The 11682-nt window shown below is 51.4% G+C and overlaps 1 protein-coding gene across 4 annotated transcripts in view; it reads left to right on the top strand.

Annotated features, from left to right (window-relative positions):
* Nucleotides 1-106: 106 nt before the first annotated feature.
* Nucleotides 107-11682, top strand: part of Ebf4 (EBF family member 4) — a 74717-nt gene continuing 63141 nt past the window's right edge. For 3 of the 4 annotated variants that reach the window (XM_005365620.2, XM_026788480.1, XM_026788482.1), the window contains exons 1-2: nucleotides 107-504; nucleotides 11211-11367. In XM_005365620.2, the coding sequence (XP_005365677.1) occupies nucleotides 368-504; nucleotides 11211-11367 (294 nt within the window). In that variant the 5' untranslated portion in view covers nucleotides 107-367. Of the gene's footprint in view, nucleotides 505-10215; nucleotides 10249-11210; nucleotides 11368-11682 lie in introns of those variants that run through there. The other variant, XM_026788481.1, reaches the window with a different exon arrangement.

The following is an 11682-nucleotide window of genomic DNA, read 5'->3' as shown; positions in this document are numbered from 1 at the left end:
GGCGCTCGGCCCCCCCACCTCCGACGACCGCGGCGCTGGGCAGCCGCCAGAGCGCGCCTCTGGGGCGCCTCCGTGCGAGGGTGCGGGCTCCGCTCTCAGTCTGCTCACCGGCTCTCAGGCCGCGGGGGAATCCCTCCATCTCCCCGCCCCGCGCCCCGGGAGGGGAGGGGACAGCGTCGGCGCCCGGGGACCCGCTTTCACTGAGAGAGCACCCGAGAGAGAGCGTGCACTGAGGCTCCGGAACTCCGTGTAGCGCTGCGCTCCTGGAGGCTCCTGGTGCCGTCGGGTCGGGCTGAGCTGCGACGCCCACAGCCTCGGCGGGAAGCAATCCTTGGCAGTGGGGGGCGCCCACGAACTGCGGGTCCTTATGTTCCCCGCACAGGACACTCTGCCCCGCGGTGGGCTCCACCTGAAAGAGGAGCCGCTGCTGCCATCCAGCCTGGGCTCCGTGCGCTCCTGGATGCAGAGCGCGGGCATCCTGGACTCCAGCACCGCGGCGCAGAGGTAAGAGCCCCACCCGACCTAGCACTCTGGTTGGACCGCTTCGTGTCGCCTTCTTCGAACATGCCTTAGCTACTGGAGCAAGGGATGGAGGGAATCCTAACACTTGACCGTCCCAACGAAGTCTTCTGTTCACCCTGAGCCTGACTGACTTTTTCTTCCTGAGAATATGAGGCGAGGTTGCTTACTAGTGTCCAGGGCTCTGAAGGAGGTGTCGCATCAGCCTGCACACCTTGAGCCTTGACCCAAGTTACTAGCCATCTAGAGATGTCCAGTCTCTTCTTCCTGGGCAGTCTCTACTGTTCCGCTTGTCCAGTCTGCGGCTACCCGACAAGAAAGGCAAGAAACTCTGCCTCTTTGCTTTTTCTTGCTCCTCAGAGTTGGGGCATGGTGGTGTGTTGGACCAGAGATGTGGGTGGGGCTGAAGAGTGGCTAAGCAAGAGGGGCAGTTGGTCTTGCAGAATTGCTTGGGGTTGAGAATGGGGCCTGGACTCCTCTGTCGGTGTGTGTGCGAGGGTAGATCCTGAGGGAGTCAGGAAGCTCTTGGGAATTAGCAGAATCCACTCTGGTTACTTTTCAGGGGAAGGCATAGGGATTTAGGGAGGAGACCTCAGTAAGGAATGGACTCCAGGATTTGCATGGTGACTTTGAAGGCTTGTTAACCCAGTGGTGCAACAGCCGTTGGAACTCGGTCTCTGTAACACTCCCTGCAATCATGAACTGGAGGCTATACATCGGATCGGGAGTTCATAGTGCCTGGCACTAGGTCGGGACTGTCCCTGCAGACAGCCAAGGCAGGGTGGGCACTGAGTCTCCGGGAAGTTTAAATAGCTGCTACCCATCCTCTGAAGGACCTCAACCTGAGGTTGTCAAATCAGACCCGGGCTGGTATTCCACTCTGATCCACATATCCAAACTTGTTCAGGTATCAGTTGGGGTGCACCGCACCCTCACCCAACGGTAGACTCAGAGTGTTTTGAGGACCAAGGGCTGCAGTGTTTTTGCACAGCTGTCTCACAGCCTTCAGGGAGAGCACTGGGCTTCTTGTCGAGTGATCTCTCCAGGACAGGAAACGATATTGCCGGTGAGCCAGTAAGTTTTAAGAGTGATCTAACTAGAGATTATGGAAACACAAATCACAGTTGTTTAACACGACTGCTGTGGGTATGATAATCTGTTTCCCTCCCATTTCCCCCTTAACGTTGTCTTGTTCTAATGCTTATAACTCTGTGTGCCTTCTTTTCCATTGGGTTTGGTTTTTCTTGAAGTTGAGGTGGTTGTGGGAAGTTACAGCGTGGAGCGTATTAGAGTGGAGATTCCTGTTTCTTCCGAACTCTGCTCTCTGCCTGCCCAGGGCCAGCAGGTTAGATGAGAGGGAAGCAGAAGATGATATTCTGAAGGTGGGTGATGGGGGTAAGAAATCTGGGGCTGAGACTTCCATCACCACCACCCCATGCTCACCAACAGCGTGGTCTACACAGAGAAGGTTCCTGAGTGGTGTCTATTCTGGGTCCCCAAGGCCACAAACTAAAGCCCAAAGCCTTCTGAAGTTTGAACAGAATGTTCTTCAGGCCTGAGCTTGCTTCTCCCCATGTCTGAAATCTCCATTGTAGGACATAGATTGAGGGTTTTAAAGCATGTGTGTGATTCTCTTCCCAGGCCCAGAGGGGAAGCTAATTCTTGGTTCTCATTTCTCTCCACAGTGCTTGTTGTTTCTCCTGTGTGTATCTTCTCCCTCAGTCAGGCCTCTCTGCTCAGGTCTTCCCATCCCAAAACATAACCAGAAACATCTATCTCCCATCCTCCACTTCATCTCCATTTCCTGCCTGGCTTCATTCCCGCACAAGGTTGCTCTGTGGGGACGACCTGTGCCTCCCTCACCTTTACCCACAAACACCTGAGTTCCAGAGCTTTTGGATGCCTGGTCTCAATCCCAGTGTCCCCAGATACCACTTTTAACAATTAAGCTCCCATGCCCCATTCTCCCTGGCTCGAAGGATAACTCAAGACTCCTGGTCCTGGCCTCTGACTCACCACTTCCTCCAAACTATCTTCCTTGCCCTACTCACCAAAGCTTCATTTTCAGGGTACTTTGGGGTGGGGGTGGGGGTCTCACTGTGTAGCCCAGGCTATCCTCCAACTCGGCCTTAGCCTCCCAGGTGCTGGAATTACAAGTACACAGCACCACACAAGACTTCAAAGCACTTTCCTCTGATCATGTCCTTGCCCTAATTAAAGAAAAGGTGACCCACTGTGTCACAGCACCTCTCTGTGTGTGCCCTGTGCCCTCCCACCCTGCCCAGACTGACATTAGTGCTAAGGATGCTGTTGTCACTGGCACATCCCCATCTCCCTGATAGTTGGGTTCAGGGCTCATCACCGTCCACCCAGCTTTCGTTCTTAGCTTCTGTGTGATAATGGCCTGTGGTGTTGGAGAGTGAGCAAGGCTGCCTGACCTGCTTTCTCATAAAACTGTCCTCAAGCCCTTAGAATCCCACCCACTGAATAGAGCCTCGGCGAGCCTTGAGGACTCAGCCCCACCTGACTGTTTATGCCCTGCCTCCCTGCCCAGGGGAGCCATTCCTAATGTTAACCTAACGGTGCTTTCTAGAGGCCAGGCCCTGCTGGCCTCTGCCTATCCCTGTTTTGCTGGCCCTGCCAGCTGAGGCTTTCTTATAGGGCAAAGATGGCAGCCCATTCGTCCTTCTTTCCACAGCACCCACAGGCTTAAGTAGTCCGCCTAGCTGGTCTAAAAACCTTCCCTATCAGGCGCTCTCTTCACCTTAGTATGTTCCAGCAATTGCCCTACATCCTTCTGCTCCCCTCTGCAATTTTACAACTTAGACGCTCCAAAAATGCCAAGACTTTAAAGAAAGTAAGTGGATGAGGGGAAAAGGTCTGGAAGGCTCTCCAAGATCAGTGAGGGAGGCCCTGCTAACGTGAAGATTCTGAGCATGGGATGTAGGGAAAGAACTGGAACAGGAAGGGGAGGGGAGGCTGTGGAGAAGGCTTCCTCTCCCTGCAGGGGGCTCCCTAACAGGGACCTCTGCTCCAATACCCCTAGCCTTTGCTGGGACTGCCCCTGACCTGACCAATAGGAATTCCTCTCTGAGACCTAGCCCCAGGCTATTCCCCATCCTCCTCTTCAGACAAGTCTGCCTGTCTGTGGGTTTAGGGCACACTTAGGGTAGCGCTTCCATCCTTCTGGTGTGTTTCCTGGACTGGGCAGTCTAGAGAGGCCGGGGCTACTCCTGCAGTAGTCCCAGAAACGCGGGACAGCCTGTTCTACCCGGCAGTCACTGCACAAGAGCAAGAAGGGCAGCTGGGGATGTCTTTCCTGTAAGCAGCTGTAGGCTAGCCTCCCTGCTAGGAAATGCTTTTGTTTGCTTTAATAATTAATAGCTGCTCGTCATCCTGGAACCTGGCTGGCAGGCAGGCCTGTGGGTGGATGGTAAGAGGGTAGGGAGAAGAAAACCCTGGGCGAATAGTCAGTGGCAGGGGAGCGCTAGAGCACATGAGTGAGTGCTCCCTCCCTCCCCCCCCTCAACCTCCTATCCTGCCTGCCTGCCATTTAGACATGGGTCACTAATAGAATTGTGCTGAGCAGTAGAAAGGGGGACCCCGAAGCCTCCACTGACCCAAAGCTCCTCTTCAGCGGATTCATCCACACACAGGTTCTGGGAAGCTGCCATTAGCCACCAGGCCTTCCCTCCGTGGGAACCACTGAGGTGGGTGTGCCCCTCTGTGTCATTGCTTTTATGTTTGATATGCATCATGGCTAGGTTCTGAGCCTATCAGGGCCTGGGCAGGGCTAGGCCAAGGGGTCTCGGCTGGAGGCAGGCACAGCATGATGGTCACTATCCGCCCTTGGGCACAGAGAATGCCTAAGAGAGAGCTTAAAGGAAGGGAGGCTGTGGAAGAAAGGAACGTGGAACTTGTGTAGCCACGGCAGAGTAGGGAAGAGAAGACTGGACTGAGCAGAAGATCGGAGACCAGCGATGAGATTGGGAGGCATACGTTTTTGTTTCTTCTGTTGATGGAATTAGAGGGTGGTCAGCAGAGCTGCTTCCGATGCTGATGACTTTAGGCCCTGTCCCCTTACCCAGCATCTCAGACTTGAAGATGACTCAGGCTCAAGCCAAAGTGCTGCTGCTCAGAACCATGGGCTGTCAGGTAGGCCAGACTTCACATTTGGCAGAAACCGGAAGGCAGAAGCCCCCAGGGGTGCCTTGTAAGGGATGCAGGTGGCTATTGTTAAATTGCTATTTATAGTAAACATATGATCAGGCATGAGTGGTTTGTGAGTGGAGCCGGAGACTGCAACAGGGGCTTTGTCTGTTAAGAGCAGTCTGGATGCCAGGAGAAGAGCCCTGGGCCCTCTTGCTTAGCCTTGCAGGGGAACCTCTCCAGGGACCTGCTGGGTGGGCTCAATCATAGTAACCAGATGCTTTGTTGCCTTGCTATGCCAGCTAGATTCCCTGTGTGCTCTGGAGTGCTACTCACCTTAGCGGCCCAGTCTATGAAGGTCACGCTGTCCTTGTTCATTTGACCTCAAAGTCCCAACTCAGTGCTCAGGAAATCTTAGCATACCAAAGCTTGCTGCGAGGCAGGACTCTTCGGTCCAAGATGTCTGGCAAACTAAGTTCTTTCTGGTGTCCGAGAAAGTTTCCTTTAATCCTGGGCCTGTGTGAGAACAGAAGATGGGACGTGGTGGGAAACCCTGGTGTGAAGGCTTCCAAGTCTGGGTTCTCTGGAATAGAAGTGAGTTCTCTATCACCTCAACACCCTACAGAGCCTAGAGGACAGGGTTTTGACATTGTGTTTGCAACAGCCTTTCTGAGAAACTGAGGGGATGTGTTGTTTATATTTATTTTTGTTTGTTTGTCTGATTTTTTGAGGTAGGGTTTCTCTGGAGCTTTGGAGCCTGTCCTGGAACTAGCTCTTATAGGCCTTGAACTCACAGAGATCCACCTACCTCTGCCTCCCTAGTGCTGGGATTAAAGGCATGCAACACCACCACCTGGCTATTTTGGATTCTTATAAAAATGGCTGTGTGACTGTTTTTGTCACTCAGCAGCATTTATCTGAAAAGGGTACATGCTGTTTCCTATGATGCTACGAGAATGAAATATCACTAACTATGGGCTCCAGCCATATTTATATCCACCCATATTTATCATAAACCCAGAGGTGCCCTTGGGCTCCAGGGGCTAAAGTTCTGCTGACTTCCTTCATACCCAGTACTTCTGGGTGGCTGACAGTTGGAACCGATGCTTACCTTCTTAGTACCCTTGGCTGGCAAAAGTCTACTGCAGTTAGCGTCTACTTCCTAATTCTGGAAAACTTGAAAAGGCCAGAGCTTGTTCTGCCCACAAGTGCACATGGCAGCCAGGAGAACAGAAAAACAGCAGCAGCAACAACAACAATAACAACAACAAAACCCAGCAGTGGGAGCTGGAAAGATTGCTCAGTAGTTAAGAGTATTTGCTTCTCAATCTTGAAGACTAGAGGTTGGATCCCAGCCCCCACATCAGGCAGCTCACAAATGCCTGTAATTCCAGCTCTGAGAGAATTGATGCCTTCTTCCGGTCTCTTTGGGCACACATACACATATGTTCATACAAATACACATAAATAAATGATCCGGATGAGGAGGTGGCGGCTTAGAAGGTGGCAGTGCCTAACGCACTGTGTCCCTGACTCGGGTGGGGTAAGTCTGAAGTACTCATCCTGTGTGTTTTCATAGTTCCCCATAGGCTGGAGCTTGGCTGCCTACAGTGGTAGCTCTCTGGGTCGCCCTCTACCGCTGCAGTTCCTTGAATCAATCCAAAAAGCTGTTGATATTTAGGTTTTTATCACAGGAAGTTCTGTGCTTCTAGGAGAATGTAAATGAACCCCTTGCCTCTCCAGGATTCAGGGGCTCTATCCTCCTATCCCTCCATCTTTCTTTATTTTAGATAAAGAGTATGTACCAATAGGCATCTCCAAGTTTCTTCCCACCCTCCAGTGGTTGTCTTGGACAACTCCACTTTGGAGAGCACAAAACCAGAGACACCGACCTTCGTTTGTGTCTTTCGTTCTGAGCAGAGGGCACTCAGTGCTACCTATAGCTCCCATGCGTATGCCCAGATTGTGGCCATGGGGATTCTCAGATTACTGGGTACTTTGTGCATCGTTCTAGTACATCTCTTTGTTTCTGTTCTTTAACTGTGGTTTGTTTTCTCATTACAAGAGCAGCAGCTTCTCCCAAGGGGAGAAAAGAAAAAAAAAACAAACCATTCCCTTCCTCCCCCAGGCTTCTCCCTTTGTGGCTTGCAGTCCTGTGTAACAGGTGTTGATCCTTTACTGCAGCTACAGGTACAGGAGCAAAGAGGACAGCCAGGGAAGGGAGACACGGTCCAGCCCGCTTCTGTTTTCTTTTGCTTTCGGTTCCGCTGTACAGCACATTCCTTGGATTATTCTGTGTCCTGAACATACAAAACGCTAGACTCTTTTCAGGAAGTCTTTTGCCATTGTACTTCAGTGTTCTCAGTTTACTGGCTGAGGCACTACTGAGGTATACTGGAGACTTCCCAGGCAAGGGGCGGAGGATGCACCTAGCAGGAGTTCTCCCATTCTGCTGGCCAGCTTTGGTCTGATGGGGGCTAAGACTGTCATTAATATTGTTTGTGATAATGGAAATGCCCCATGGAAGCCTGTGCACCTAAGCAGGGTGAAGGGCTGGGTGCTACTCTAGGCTGCCTTGGGAAGAATAGAGCTAGGCGAAGTGAGATGCTGCCATGGGACAGGTGAGGTGGCTTAGTTTCTCTGTACCTCACTCCCTAGCACCAGATACTGACCCACATCCCATAGAGGAACCTGCGTTCCCCTTCCTTAATCCCTGTGCTCTCTCTCCCGAGTAATCCTGTTCATAGGGAGGGCAGGCCCAGCATAGGGAGTGTGGCCTGGCCTTTAGGAAGACTTCTGGGTTTGATTCTCAGGAGACCATCAGGAGCAGGGGATAGACAGGACTCTGGACTGACTGACATTTGTCTAGGGAAATTCAGGTCACCATCAGTTTCCTCTAGGCCAAATTAGAAGCTCTGAGCTGGTAAGGGCTTTTGCACAGAAAAAGCCTATTGAGTGGCCTGGGGATTTTGTACTTTCTCAACACCCACTTCTCCTCTACCAAGGCCTTCCTGTCTACTTTCTCCCCACTGTCTGAGAGCCTCCCAGACTCAGCATAGGAATAAAGGGCAGCAGTGATGGGGTTGCTCTACAAAGCCACCCCCTTGTCATCTGTTCCCCTTGATGAATCTTGAAACCATCCCTGGCCCTGGGAGCAGGAGGGTGGAGTTCAGAGTTGATGTCTCATTAGCCTATTCATCCATAGTAATCAGAGACCTGCTGTGATCTCAAGCTCTCCTCGGGCTTCCCCAGCCTCTCAGCCAGGTTGAGAAGCCCACAGAGGGTGGTCAAGTCCCCACTTGAAAGGCAAGCTAGCCAGGAGGAAATGGGGAGAAATGGAGAGAGGACAGAGGACGATACCCCTGGAGAAGGGTCTTCTGGTTGGGAAGAGTGTTGGGCGCCTTTCCTGTCATCTTACTCTGGAGACAAGAGGATTTATCACATCTGCCTCCTAGATCACCTATTCCCATGGCTACTGTGGCTCCCAAGATGGATCCAGGAGAAAAAACAGTTCTTTTTTTAAATTTACTATACTCTGTATGAGTGAAAACATACATTTTGCATTTGACCCGTTTCCTGAAAGCCTAGATAACTATGGCCTAGTATGAAGTCAAAGAAAGCAGTAAGTTGATTTTTAAGACTTTCTTGCATTTATTTATTTGTGTGTGTGTGGGAGGGGCTCACTCACATGTGCTATGTGCACTTAGAGCGGTGGGAAGATGAGTGGTGGAGTTGGTCCTCTCCTTCCACCATGTAGTTTTCTAGGCTCAAACTCAGGTTGGCAGCAAGAGCCTTCTGCCAGTTGAGCTAGCTCACTGGCTCCTGATTAAATTATGTAGAAGAAAATATTATACAGCAATGAATTTAGTAGTCATTGTCAAGGAAGCAAGCCTATGTGCATCTTGGATGCTGGTGTGTGAGTGTGTGTGTGTGTGTGTGTCTGTGTGTGCGCGCGTGCGCATGAGTGTGTGTTCATGTATGATGCATATGTGTGGAAGTCAGTGGACAACCTCTGCTTGTCACTCCTCATGCACCTTTTACCTTCTGTTTAAGAGAGGTCCCACTGGCCTGGGACTTCACCAAGTGACCAGCAAGCCCCAGGGATTCCCCTATCTCTGCTTCCCATTTTGCCATCTCTGGGATTACAAGCATACAATACCATGTTTGACTTTTTGTGTTGGTTCTAGGGTCCAAACTCAGGTCTTCCTCATGCTTATAAAGCACACAGTTTACCAACTGAGCCACCTCCGTAGTCCTGGGCACTGGGTTTTACTAGCAGCTGGCTTCCCCTGTGTAATGAGTCAAGGAAAAGAATAAGGCAGAGGCTATAGTGCTTTCAAGACCCGAATGTGGAAGGCATGTGCTGTTATTTTTGTTATATTCTTTTGGTCACATGGGCCAGCAGAAACACATTATGAGAGGAACCTGCTCAGGCACATGAGTATCAAGAGGCAGAATCCTTGGGAACCATCATCTTGAAGTCTAGGGACCTAATGCATGTAGAATACTAGCCTGAGCAAACTGAAGCAGACTCCATTCTGTAGGGTGTCTTAAAGCCTTTAAAGACTCCCATGTGGGCTGTGAATCACATTTCCCAGCAGTGTGGCCGCAGCGCTCTTTTCTAGGGAGAAGATAGGGAAACCTGTAAGAGCATTGCTTTGGAATGCCCGGCCTGGAGAACAAAGTCTGGACTTTTCCTAGTGTTCATATTCCTACACAGTCTGGCAGGAACGTCCAATGCAAACATTTTTCTCCTCGCTCTACACCCCATGAATATGTATATGTGATGTATGAACATGGGTGCACATGCATATGTGTGCATGTGGCGGCCCGTGATTTATGTCTTCCTTGATCCTTCTCCAGCTCACTCACTGAGGCAGGGTCTCTCAATTGAGCCCAGGGCTCATCCATATGGCTAGGCTAGCTAGCCAGCTTGTGATGTGTACCCTCTGTCCCTGCCTTTGTAGCAGCGCCAAATCCACTCAGCATCTTTGTGGGTTCCGGGGCTCTGAAGTCCTCACACTTATGTGACAAGCGTTTTAAGCACTGAGTCATCTCCCCAGCCCCCTTCCCACTTTTCCCACCTCCTTTCATTTTCCTCCTTTCTCTCTTTTGAGACAGAGTCTCCTGTATCTCATGCTCACCTCCAGCTCACTATGTAGCCAAGGGTGTGCTTCCAATCCTCCTGTCTCCACCTCCAGAGTCCTGGGATCACAGGTGTGCACCACCAGTCCTGGTTGTTTATGGCACTGGGTATTGAACCCAGGGCTTCCTTCATGCTAGGCAGTCACTTTCCCAACTGAGCGACATCCCTTACCCAGTGTTGACCCACTGGGACTTGCCCTTGCAGCTATTTCTGGGGCTCTTTGTTCTGCTCCTCTTGCTTCTTCCGGTTTCTGAGTTTATACTCCCTGGGGTGTTGGGAAAGCCACAGTACCTGTAAGTCTCTCCCATATCCCACAAAAGAATTATCCTTTGTTCTTTTTTTTGCCAGGTGTGGTGGCTCATACCATAATCCCAGCACTTGGGAAGCTGAGGCAGGAAGATCACAGCAAGTTTGAGGCCAGCCTGAACTACATAGTGAGTTCCAGGCCAGCCTAGACTACAGAGACCCTATTTCAAAAACAAGACCAAACCAAAACGCCAAATAAAAGCCAAAAAACCAAAAACAACAACAACAAAACCTCAAACAATATTTCCTCCTTTGTTTTTTTACACAATGACATATTTGGACCCTTGTTCCAACTCTCTGCCTGTGAATCCCCTCCTCTTCCAGGCATTTAATTCCAGTGTTACGTGCTGTGTGTTACGGAGTTTAGTGCCTCACTAGAGTTTAGGGGCAATCTGGTAAACAAGGTCTTGTTCTTTTCCTCCTTGCTTCTGAACAAGGTTTCTGATGAGCCAGGAGAAAACATTTCGTAAGGCCAAACTAGGAGATTCTCCTGTCTAGAGGCCTTGCTGTCTTGAAGCTGGAATCATGCCTTCTGCACCCAGAGAGTGTATTCCCCATCTGTAGCCATTGCCCAAGGTGTAGGATGGGAAGACAGATAGCCTGGAACCAGTTCAGTGTCCCTGGTAGTCTGGTAGACATCGTGTCCTAGGCAATGCCATAGTTTCAGTGAAGCCCTAGCTGAAAGTTGAGGTTCAATGAGAAATTCATTCCAGAACCTCATAGGTCCCCTTTGATGTCCCGAATGCCTCTGGACAGTACAATGAATTGGTTTACCGTTTATAGACTTGATTTTAGAGATAGCCTTCCTGAATGTGGGTCCCAGAGAGAAGCCTGGCAGGATGCTTTCATGCAGCACCTGTGGTGTTTTTTCTCAAAGAAGCACACTGGGGTATCCTCAGCGCTGGAGGCCTCCTTATGGAACAGATATGGTCCTGTCCAGGATGGAAAGACCCATCTAATTTAACCTCTTGTCCAAACTCTTGGCATGTCAGAGCCTACTCCTGGCCAGCCACCTGCCTGGCCAGAACCCCTGGGGTCTTCCTCACTGGAGGGCCCTTCCAGTGGTTTTCCAGTTCCTTTCCTCCCACAGTGGCGTGGGCCTGGCAAGAGCACATTTTGAAAAGCAGCCCCCCTCCAACCTCAGGAAGTCCAACTTCTTCCACTTCGTGCTGGCCATGTACGACCGGCAGGGGCAGCCCGTGGAGGTGGAGCGCACAGCCTTCATCGACTTCGTGGAAAAGGATCGAGTGAGAGGCTCATGGGCTGGCCTGGGGCTAGCACTGGGAGTGATGGGAGGGCTGCAGGGGCCCTGCCGCTTACACGCACACACGTGCACACACACATACACATACACGCACACACACGCACCGTGGGAGGAGGAGTGGGAAAGCATGGGCGAATGGCTGGAAGGCAAAGAAGGACAGTGGGATTCGGTGGCAGGTACGGGTGACGGAGGGTACGGGTGACGGAGGGTACGGGTGACGGAGGGTACGGGTGACGGAGGGGACGGGTGACGGAGGGGACGGGTGACGGAGGGTACGGGTGATGGAGGGTACGGGTGA

Source organism: Microtus ochrogaster, unplaced genomic scaffold, assembly GCF_000317375.1.
Source record: "Microtus ochrogaster isolate Prairie Vole_2 unplaced genomic scaffold, MicOch1.0 UNK3, whole genome shotgun sequence".
Lineage (NCBI taxonomy): Eukaryota > Metazoa > Chordata > Mammalia > Rodentia > Cricetidae > Microtus > Microtus ochrogaster.
This window is presented reverse-complemented; position numbering and strand designations above follow the sequence as displayed.